At 34.8% G+C, this 12,298-nt stretch overlaps 1 protein-coding gene across 1 annotated transcript in view; it reads right to left on the bottom strand.

Moving 5' to 3' along the window:
- The window catches only part of KIF6 (kinesin family member 6), a gene marked incomplete at its 5' end in the record, with an annotated part of 207,295 nt that overhangs the window by 76,468 nt on the left and 118,529 nt on the right, over positions 1-12,298 (bottom strand). Inside the window, 3 exons of the mRNA XM_010006127.1 lie at positions 7,552-7,764; positions 9,822-9,945; positions 10,563-10,668. Of these exons, the coding sequence (XP_010004429.1) occupies positions 7,552-7,764; positions 9,822-9,945; positions 10,563-10,668 (443 nt within the window). The remainder of the gene's footprint in view (positions 1-7,551; positions 7,765-9,821; positions 9,946-10,562; positions 10,669-12,298) is intronic.

The raw sequence follows: 12,298 nt of genomic DNA, 5'->3' as shown, positions 1-12,298 counted from the left end.
GCTCTGAATAACATCTTAGGGTATTTGCTGTTATTGCCTGTTTTCTGGAAGCAAATACATCATAAAGAAGGATTGGAAAATACATTTACTTTTATTCTTTGTGAAAACAGATATGCAGGCACTTTCAAAATGATAAATCTTCTTTTCAAGGAAATATTTTTATCACTTTGTCACTTTATGACTTGGAGACATCTCTGTGTTCTAAAAAGTTAGGTGCACACTAAATTAATTATTTTAAGGCAGTGATTTTGAGGGAGAATTGAAGTTACTATTTCAAAATTTATTTTTATATCCCTTTCATTGACATTTTAGATTCATCTAGTTTTATATGCATATCATATGACATAGCTTGCAAGTATTTTATTTTTTTAAATGACCACTGGACCATCCTGGAAAAGGAAAAAACAAGCTTGAAAATATCAGCTGAATGTAATGTTAGAAAGTATAAACTAATGCAAAGAGAAGATTAGAATTGAAATGCTCCAGTTTTTCATTTAAAAATCCTTCATGAGTCTCTCAAAGATAGCATAAATCGGATATATACATAACCTAAAGGACTAAATACACAAACAAAAGTAAACCGTAACTCTTGAGTATTCTATTAATTAGCAGCATTAGCAGTACCTGCACAGAAATATCTGAAGATGAAGCTAACAGGGAGACTTTCTAGCCTTTTATATTACCCATCTGCATACACATGTATGCTGTGATTCTGATAAAAGGCACCGTAGTTTCTTGAGATCGATGTTGATAAGAATAACAATATGGAAGATGTTTCAGAGATGCATTTGCCAAACCTGACAGTCAGTATACAAGGAAATTCAATCAGCCTTCAAGCACACAGAAACTTTCAGAGGCATATTTTACATCTAAAATATCAAGAGTTGAAGAGCTTAAGTAACAAAACCCAAAAACATCTTTAAGGAGTTAGTCTGAAGGATCCAATAGCATTTTTAAACAGCCAAAACATGGCTAATGAATCAGGAAGCTAGAAATATTTGAAACAGTAGAGAACTTCCAGAGAACACTAGGTTACATTTCAGCAGACTAATCTGGATAAGAGAACAGTAAACCAGCATAAAAATACTGGAAAGTTTCCTCATCTAAACAGAGTCAGGAGGAAGGCAGTAAAAACTGCCAAAAGCATCTTTAACAAGCTTCCAAACACACATTCCACATCAGAAGAGATTCCCAGCTGAGAAGTGGAAAGACATGACGGGCATCTTAAAAAAAACAGAAATATTTTGTAAAACAAAATAAATGTGGAGAAAGAAAAAGCTGTTGATGGTCATATAAGCAGTAAGTGGTTTTCCTTAACAGTATTTTCAATATATGATAACTAAATTTCAGTGTCTCTGAAAAATTAACAGAAGTGCTGTAATGATCCACTTCCACTCTCATTAAATCCTTCAAACTTACAAAATCTGTCTTTGATGCTGCAAATGGAGACCTAGCTCCAAAAAGCAAAATCTGGGCTTCATCTGCTAAAAATAACTCCATGTTCATATTTATAAACACTTAGTTAAGATGACAAAAATCCTAACACACAAGGCTTTATCATGGAATACCAATTGCAAGAGCTCACTTAACTTTAAGTCTTACAACATGTGTTTATATTTCTTCATAACAAAGAATAGTCATCTGTTCCTTACACAGATAGTTCTACAGTCCCTCAGACTTTTAAATGTATTCAGTTTTTTATGAATATTCACTAATCTTAGTGAGTTCAGTTCAATGCCCTCACTCAAGCAAAAGTCTTAGTGGATGCACTGAATTCTAACAAAATAAAGCTCTTGGAAGCTGTACAGACATAAGAATAGATTCTGAAAAAACCCCAAACAAATGAAGAAAACAAGCCCAGAAGTTAGTTGAGTCTTTTATAAAATCTTGGAGTTAGTCTTCTCAGTATTTTCAAGAAAGTAAATTTGTTCTAGAAATGACTTTTACATTTATTTTTAAATTTTTGTTCATGTCACAAAATTATAAAGGGAAATTAAGCTGTGATCTTTAAGACATAAAAGGAGACGTGAAATTATAAAAGCACATGACAAATAAAAAAATTCCCATCATTACAATTACAAAACATGTGCCTGAAGATAGATGTGTGTTGATATTTATGACACAAATTGGAGCCTTAGCAATATGTTTTATCTGGTGATTTGAAATACCAGAAAATAACTTTGGTAAACTTACCAGAACTAAAGCCCCATAAAATTGTTCAAAAGCATCTGCTGACTATTAACATTTGACAAATTTATTTGAAGGCTTTTAAAAATACCTAAATCTTAAGCAGTGAAGCCTTATACTTTCCGCTTGGTGCTTAAGCTTGGCAATAATGGAAGATTTATTGTAGCAAATAATCACTCTATGTTATAGAAAACTTTTGATGCTTAAGAAATGAGAAAAAAACCCCCACATCTTATTTTAAATACTAGTTACAAAAGTTTAACAGTAGCAATGAAATATTCACTACATCTTACTAAGTGCTAGTAGAAGTTCAGCTGGAGAGCAAATGGAATATAAACTTTTTCTTGGACCTGTAAAAGAAAATGTAGCACATACTTTCTTTTCTGTCTAATGAGGAAGATCAACAGTAAGTCCGAATAACGGCCTAAATGCATCAGTGAGCTTGTTTGCTGACCAAATAGCAATAAAATAGGTACATCAGTTTGTTCACAAAGTTCTGTCACGAGCACAGTGCCAAGAGTCTGCCCCCAGATAGCCCAAAGCACTACGGACACAGAAAGATTCCAAGAAACATGTAAGTTTGCTAAGCACTTCTTCTGGAGGGTTGGACCTGCCTTTCCTGAACTGAATGACATAGGAGAGATTCTGATGGAAAACCGCAGTCTATACTTTCCATTAGGGAGCTTTCTGTGGGTTTTCCAACAATAGAAGGAAGCTTTTTTTCCCAAAAATATTACATAAATATATAAAATAGCCTAGATAAATATTTTGAGAAGTCCTACTACAAGATGAAAATATTTAGCTTTCAGAATTGAGCAGTTGGTGTGTTATCATCACTGCTTGTCTGCTATTCATAATCACCATCTGTTTATAGAAACCATCTCTCACCTTTCATTTTAAAGTCAGCTTGTCAGCTCTTCAGTAGGAATGCTCTTTTTTGTACATGTTTGCATAGTGCCTAGAAAAAAGTGATCTTAAACCCTGAATGGGATACATAACAGGTAAATTCTTCAACAAACTCTCAAAAACCCCTCAAAACATCTCCGTGAAAGGGAAAGAAAAGGGCTAAAGCTGGTCAAAACATGACCCTAATAAAATCTTCAGAGAAAGCAAAAAAATCCCTCTCAAGCCCATCAGTGTATACAACTATTTGAAGCTATTAGTCAGATTTATTGTGTTCTCTGAATGTCACAATATTCACACTGTTCTCTCATAACTAAACTGTTTATATTTAAGGAGAAAAACAAATCCAACAGGAGGAAAAGTGGTACTATACATCTCTTACACTGAGAGTTATGCTAGAAGCAAGGAGCAGTCTGAGACTTCAAAATAAGACTTATCTGTACAGAAGAATTGATATAATGATAAAATTAAATACAACACCATGTTTATCACTCCTGTGATAATACATGATGAAGTCTGATTTTTTCTTGTTCTGCCAGGTTTATTCACACATTGATTTACTCTGAACCTACTGATTTGTAATAACTGACATCATCTCCTGAGAAAGATTGTATGTACAGCTACATCTGAATTTGGACTTTGCATACAATATCACTATCAGAGATGAATCATGAATAAAACTAAAGCTGCAGTAGAGACTTTATGATGGATTAAATTATTGTATTAAAAATAAAATCACGGAAGCATTTGTAAAGCCCAGGTTATTATGCCAATAACTTATCTTTGCATTTCCTGGACTGTTCATCTGAAACATAAATTAAATTCATAGAGAGCTGAGTCTGTTTCATATTTATGAGAGATATTATGATGTAATAAATAACAGTAGCTACTGAGTATGTTAGTGTTTTGCTCACTCTTATTCATGTAGTTACAGGCTTATAAATTAATGCGTTGTATGATTAATATCAGTATTGAAAAGTAAGTTCTCCTTTTTCATGGTATAACACCTGGACTAAGATAAAAAGTTCAGGCCTGTTCACTCTAAGCTAACTGTTTTATGCAATCTGTATAAGCCCTTCAGTGATAGGAGCTGGCTTGCCAAAATGTCAGCAGCAGGCAGCCTACTACCACTCCCTCATAAAAGAAGTCTTTTGAGATCCAAGAAAAACAAATCTGTCAGCATGTAAACTGGTACAATTTTTGGCAGAAGAATTCAAAGCTATGTAACCCAATGTCATCCACAAAACCTAGGGCATTACAAGGATGCTGCACTTTTAAATTCCTCTGCTCTGGTCATCAAGAACATCCTAATAGACTGTAAGATACACTGAAAAAAACCAAATAAAAATAGAGCAACAATCCATATGCTCAATTTCAGTCATTCTTACTAATTTTGCCACTGGTATCAAACCTTGTGGTTGACAATATTTTACTAACATTATCTTGAATATGAACCCTGATATTTCAACAAACAGCTAAACACATATCTGTCCAGAAAAAAATACTTTTAAACATTAAATCAACTCTTTAAAACTTAGTGTTTACTAGTAGTTGGAACATGTGACACCATGGTACCCAAAGACCACTTGAAAACCAAATCTGGGGTGTGAGGGTTTGTTTCTTTTTGTGTTTGTACAGTTATTACCATTAAAAGCTGCTATTAGAGTTTCAGGCAGACAGGACATTGGAAAGAGATAAAATGTTCAGGAAGGTAAATATTACAATACGTCAATTTGTTGACACAGTTTCTTTGGAGAAATCATACACAACAAATACATCATGGAGTAATAAAAATAACTACAGGCATGCCTATATAGATATGTACAGTTGTACACCTTCCATGTCAGTCTGCTCTGGGAAAAACTTGGTCCATAAATCATTTTACCACTCTATTGAGCTTAAGATAATTTTCCTCTTAACATAGATTTTTACCTTAAGCTCAGTTGTGAAACAGTATGGCTACATTTCTCCTACTTAAATCAGTGCCTGGATAGGATAGAATAAAAACATGATTACCCATTTCTTTCCACACAGAAATGGCCCTAGGTGATATGGGGAAAAAATGGTAAAAATAAGTTTCACCATTCAGAAACAGCAGTTCTATGAGACAATACATTTTTTACCACACAGAGAAAGAACTATTAACATTAGTGTACTTCTCATAAATTTAGCAGCATAAATGAATGACTTTTTCTGATAGACTGGGCACCAGGTGAGTAAATCTGGTGACTTCATGAAGCAAAAGAAGCAGGAAATCTAGCATGAAAATAACAATGAAATTATTCTATTTTATATGACAGAATGGTAAAGATCTATTTCTGGGCAGAGTTATGTTAAAGTTCAGAACTTACCAACCCCCCCCCAAAAAAAAGATAAAAAGAAAAAAGAAGAAAGGTTGTAAGTTAAATAATTTGTCTTTTAAGAAACTTTCTCACAACTATTTCACTAAACTAAATGTTTTTTGCTTACTTTGTGCTGATTTCTTAGTTTAATTTTTTTCAAGGTAAACAAATGGCATAGGAAAATGGAAAATACATTACAGATGTGATTAGAGACATTAGAGATACTAGATACTGTAATTTACAGAGATACAAAGACACGAAAGAGCCTGGACACTCAGTTATATTCTTGCAAAGAGAACTGGTCTCCTAAGGTTGGGTTTAAGGCATGCTGGCAAGGCTGCACATGTTGTATTATTAACAGCGTTTGTCCTACATTGTTACATCTGCCATTCTAAGTATTCCCTGAGGACAATAACACAAGCATTTTAAGAAATAGCACTGTAAGGCATTATCACTATATCAGCTATACTTTACAGAAGATTGCAAGTCCAACATTACTGGACTAGACTTGTAGCAGAATGTCAGGCCACTACAAAGGAATGCAGACATATAGGGCCACCTAAAATAATCCCAAAATAACTTCTTACTTATCTGTAGATCTCACACAATATGACTGAAAAGTTGAAAAGTAAAAGAACTGTAAGTGAACCTAAGGGAGTACTTTCATGTTCACACTTAGCATGTTGGCTAATGAGGACTTTATGGTTTTCATGTCCACATGGAAAGACATAGGATATAAGAAACTGACCAAAAACTGATTGAAAAACAGTCTGAAAAGAATGGAGTAGGTTCCAGCTACTTTCAGAATGAGAAAATAGTATAAAGGACAATCCAATCATACAAAAAAAGTCCCATCTCCAAATGTACTACCTTCCTATCCCAGACAGATGTCCCATTAAAACTCCTCATATGAATCGCTGGGAAACAATTACATTTACTTATTTATTAACCTAAGACAATATTTCATCATTGTAGTAGATTCCCTGTGCAAACCATTCATCCCAAATAATTATTTGTTTTTCAATGAACAGTATTTGATAACCTCACCTATTAAATCTTACAAAACAAACAGCTCAATTAGTACTAATAACAACACATGGCTTTTTATTATAAGAAATAAAAACCTTTTATAAGTGATCTACGAACATATAGTACCCATCTGCTGAAGAGGGCATGATAAAAAGGTGTTAAGTGTGCTAACTATCCTAAACTAACACATTATTTATGAATTCAGCTCTTGCTTGTTCACAAACTATGTGAATTAGTAAACATATTTTTAAAATACATGAGCATAAGAATTTTTACTTTGTTCACACTAACTGAAGTTGTGCTCCAGAAAGGTACCACTTCACTAAAGCTACTCACATGCACAAAAAGGGACCTGGCTGTAATTTCTGGAGCTAAGATCTTAGTTCAATTAATCACATTCACTTTTTTAACCATAGAAATAAACACCATGATTTATTAAAAATGCTAAATAAAGTTGAGATATCTAAAATGTATACTATAAAAAAAATAATCTTAAATATAGCTACAAAAGGTTTTGTGTGTGCAACTTGGTATCAGAACTAGAAGCACAAATAATAAAATTTAATTTTATCAGAATATAAGGCAGGAAGATTAAAAAAAAGGTGGTGGTGTGGGGGTAAGTGTTTATTGGTGTTTAAGGATACTGTGTAATTAATAATGTTAGCACAAAAATTCTCTCAATATCTGCAGCTAGTAAAAATAAATAAACAAACAAACAAATAAATAAAAATTCATTATTTAAAAATCTTTCAGGGAAAACTATTGTTTCCTAGTGTTTTTTAAGGAATTACGCTCATTTTTTAAATTATTTTTTTTTCGTAAAACTCGCTCAAAGATTCAAGGTTCTGCAAATGAATTTATAGTCTGGTTTTGTAGGACTGTTCAACAGCGTATTCACATCAGTTTGTAAAATCCATGAGCACATTGAGAGGGCTATAAATCTAAATCCCTGCATTTATGGATACAGAATTAGCACAATACAGCTGATACTGAAAATAAAGCTTTCCTGTTCTGGTTACACATTTGAATGATATGCTTTAAATGAGACCATAACAATCCAATAACTGGGAACTTAAGTAATTACACTAACCTGTTTGTCTGGAAAAGAAAGGTAGCCTGTGAACTGAAGAGTTGAAATCTTTTGCCTCTTTCAGACTAAAACTGGTAGATGGGCTTTGACTTTTTTCCAGCTTTATAGAAAGAGGCTTTTCTGAGACTATAGAGCCAGCAGAGGCAGCAGTAAGCTGGAAAAGAGCATCTTCTGCTTTCTTTTTTTCTTCTTTTAGCATATTTACCAGAATAACTGCAAGATAAATTAAGGAAATAATTAAGGATTTATTTATTTTTTTTTTTTTTTTTTAATAAACTAATGATAATTTTTGTTTATCCCCAAGACTTTCTTTTTCTAAGTGGAACAATTCATATTATGGAAGCCTACATGTGCATGTGCATTTAGGGTTGGGCATATTCTTCATAATTATAATCAACCACCGTAGTTTTTCCAAACATCAGACTCAGTTTTACTAAATAGTAACATAGGCCACAACTGGTGATCCTATTCAGTCAAACCCTGATAAAAGCAGTCACAGGCAAACAGAACTAGAAACTCTAATGTCATACTGCCATTGTGTGAAAAAATCAGAGAAGTCATCTCCAATGGAGACTTTACAGCAGGCATCTGTTACCAACCCCCAAACCAAGGTGTAAATACTCAGGGTCTCTCAGGCAAACGTTGGGTCAACAAAACCTGGTCCCTACAGGAGACTTTAACTACCCAGACATTTGCTGGTGGAACAACACTGCAGTTCACCTGACATCCATCAGGTTCCTGGAATGTGTAAAAGACTGCTTCCTCACACAAATGTTGGATGTGCCAACCAGTAAATGGGGCACAGTTAGACTTGCTACTCACTAATTAAGAAAACCTGCTCTGTAATATCTCCGTTAGTGACAGACTTGGCTGCAGTGCTCACAGTACTGTGGAATTTGGGATACTGCTGAGCACAATGAAGGTTAATTCCAGGACAAAGATTTTCAATTTTAGAAGAGCAAACTTCAGCTCACTCAGGGCTCTGTTGGAAGGGATCCCATGGGAAACTTCCATGGAGGGTAAAGAAGAGTGCTGGGAGTTTTTCAAGAAGACTGTCAGTGAAGGAAGAGTTGGTGTGTCAACTATTACAGGAGCTTGACCCACACAAAATGATGGGTATGGATTCCATCCACCAGAGGGGATTGAGAGAGCTGGTTGATGTTGTTGCAAAGCCACTCTTCATAATCTTTGAGAAATCATGGAGACTGGGAGAGAGCCCTGAGGACTGGAGGAAGGCTAATGTCACTCCCATCTATAATAAGGGTTCAAAGGTAATTATAGACCCATTAATCTCACTTCAGTCCCTGGAAAAGTCACGGAGCAAATAATCCTGGGGAGAGTCACAAGTCAATTGAAGCATATGAATGGGAAAAGCCAACATGGATTTGCCAGGGGCAAATCGTGCTTGACAAACCTGATGACCTTCTATAACAAAGTAACATGCTTGGTTGATGCAGGGCAAGCAGCGGGTATCATCTACCTGGACTTCTCCAAGGCTTTTGATACAGCAAAAAGGATGCAAATAAGTTTGATTTTTAATAATACCTGTGAAAGAATCTCTGCTACCTATAAACTGAAAACCAAAAGAAACCTGTTTTTTCAATTTTCTGCCATATTCAAATTTTAACCACGAAGTAGCCACAAAACTAAGGACACAGTGATGCTGTGGTTTGCCCACGGTTCTGTCAACCTGCTAAAAAACCTCCTACCCATCAAGCAAGAGTGCAACTACTGGCATATTTCCTGTGAGGCAATGAAATGGACCAAGCATGCTTGAGTAGCATAGTATTTTTATATGCAAGAAGTTTCAGCTTTAATGTAAATTTCAAAGTTGCATGTAAAGAATACAAATTTGTATGTATTCTAAAGACAATAGTCCATTAGTCTTAAGTAGCACTTCATTTATCTAAAAATAACACCAACAAGAAAGTCGATTCTTTGTAAGGTAATAAATCAGTCTTTATATAGTATCAGAGTTACCCATTCTAAAAAATTGTTTAATTTGCTTGAGGAGAGTGGTTTAGGAGTAGCCTGATCCAGAGTATCTGGATCTTGGCTGGACCATTCTAAAGCTAAGTGGTGCCTGGATCCAGGATTTTGGTTTTGGTTACAACCAAAACAGAAGCAGGTGCAAAGCAGGAGTCCTGCCACATAAGATTTGGGAACTGCGTAATTGCTTTAACACAGCTAATGCCTATCTCACACACACAGAAACCTTTGTAGCCAGATCAGCTCAAACTCAAATACTATTTTTTCCCCACAAAGGATACTGATTTCATTGTCTCTTTGCTGCAGAAGTTCTTTCAAGTTTTTCAGTTCTTCTTCTGCTTCTTTGTTAGCAACTGTTTCTTCAGAGATGTTCTGTGAGAGCAGTTTTTTATCAGAAATCTTTAGCTGCTATTAGGAGAAACAAACAAAAAAGCATATTCTTTTAAGTTTACCTCCAGTTATGTGCTTATTCTACTCTGAGACTGTGTAGCTATCGCATGAAAGGTAAAGACCATATAAAGCCTTACTATATACAGAAAAGTAGATACTAACTTATATTTCTTTTCCTATTAATTTCACTTGTTCTTCCTTGTTTAAGTGTACCTTGTTTGCTCGATGATTTAGAAGGGCTTTCAACATCATCAGGAGAGTTAGTGTAACAGATTTAGGGATATGGTGTTTTTACTTGTTATTTTTATCTCTTTCAAAATACTTTGTCCAAAATGAAGCCCCCATTAGTGCTGGGAATGAGATGGATCCATCTGTCCATATACAAATACTATGTCTGTGTTGATTCCAATAAAGTCCAGTGCTCTCTTACAATTTCTTGAGATCCTTGCCGAGGTTTGCACAAAATGCCACCGATTTTTTCCAACTGATTTTCTAATTTCTATCAGTCCTCCCCTTACTCTTTTCAAGTGCCTCTCCACTGTATTACATTATTTTTGACACTTTTCAGCCATGTTTGTCTGACAGTTATTTTCGGTGTCAGCTGCACTTCCATCAATGTTTAAAAGAAATACCTTCACACGAATGAAGCAATACTTGATCTTGCGCATGTCAGCACCAACATCCAGGGTGCTATCAGGATCATTATCTTCAAGAAATGTTTCAATTAACTCATCCAACCTGAAAATACATTTTTAAGGAAAAAAAAATAATCAAAACAAGTAGGCAATTCTGTGAAGCAATGTGTTGAATACAATACAATATTTACCAAGCTGACTGATACTAGCAGACTACTTTATTTTATTTGGTAATTCTCGGTAATTCTGTGATTCCTTCAAAGTCATAGCAATCACAATGTACTTTTGTTCCTGAAACTAAAATCTGGATTTGATACTGGAGATTTTACAACTAGAACATACTTGCACATTCTAAGGAAAAGTTCTAGAACTAAAAGCATCTAAGAAGTAATATTTTCTTTTTCTCATCTATTTTATAACCTTCTGTTCTTCTGCCATCTCATAATTAAAAAGATCTAAAGCTTGCCCTCTCAGAAGACTAGAGTTTTAGAGGCTTAGGTCATTGAATTTTTTTAATCAACATTATTATTTGTACAAAAGAAAAATTTACTTATTTTTCTATTACAAGCACCAGCAGAGACCACAGCTTTAATACACAAAATTACCTGCTCCTATCACCAAGCAAAGCAACCTATCTTTTGATGTAGGCATTATAGAGTTCTCTAAGACTACCTGCTCTTCTTCCGATTAATGAAATATAGTCAGCATTTTATTCTCTTGCAATTTTTTTCTTATTTAATAAACCTCTGACAACATCTTCCTTGGGGAGGAGTAATTCTGGTTTCTGTAACTCAGTCTTCATAAGAAAATCTGGCATACAGAAGCACCCTCTTGCTTTTTCAAAACCAAATTAAAATATTCAGACTGGAAGCCTACACAGGCATAATATACCATGCCTGTGGGTGATTGTCACAGCTATACAGAGTCAGATTTCCTCTTGCATGCTTTTGCTAGCTCTCCACATCTTGCATTCCAGGATGCATGGCAGATGACCCTCAAGAAAAAGGGCAGCAGATTTCTAAATCAAAACTAGCGTTTAGTTCACCTTCTAAGGTATGTTATCTGGAAAACAGGAAGTGCAAGTCTGAACTCCATCAACAGGTTTTAGGTTAAAGGCTTCCTACTACTTCCTCCATCAACAGGTTTTAGGTTAAAGGCTTCCTGGTTCCTGACATATACTATTACCATTGACTTAGTAGGCAAATGGTGGGCAAAAATGACAACCATATACCCCATAAATCTGTAATTCTATGATTTCAAGTGTTTAGGCTACTATCCTCAGAGGATGAACCTAGGTTCTGAGCCTGACTAAGCCAAGGTATCTAAGGTACCTGCATTGAATGTCCAACTGCCAGAGAAGGACAGGAGCACAGCACCATTTCTGTGCCTAGTGTTTCTTTTGGACTGATATTGTATGTCACTTAACAGTCATTTACCCTCTTCAGTTACAGGACTGGGAATCTTGTAGCAATTTGATTATCCAAATCACTTTGCTGTAACCACATAGCAAAATTTTAATCATTATAATATCACAGTATCTAATATTGATCCTAAAGTAGGTGGTTGGGATATCGCCCTGCTTTTGAAGATTTCTCTCACTGAGATTCCTCACTTTACTAAACTGTAGTAACAATTCCCTGCTGGAAGGTGAAACAATGAAATGCACAAGAAACAAAAAAAATATAAAATAATTATTTTCAGGAAATGAATATCTGAAAATCTGGAGCTTTAAG

This window comes from Chaetura pelagica, unplaced genomic scaffold (assembly GCF_000747805.2).
Source record: "Chaetura pelagica isolate M959 unplaced genomic scaffold, ChaPel_1.0 scaffold271, whole genome shotgun sequence".
NCBI classification, from domain to species: Eukaryota; Metazoa; Chordata; class Aves; order Apodiformes; family Apodidae; genus Chaetura; species Chaetura pelagica.
The sequence above is the reverse complement of the archived record's forward strand: the minus strand, read 5'-3'. Positions and strand labels throughout refer to the sequence as shown.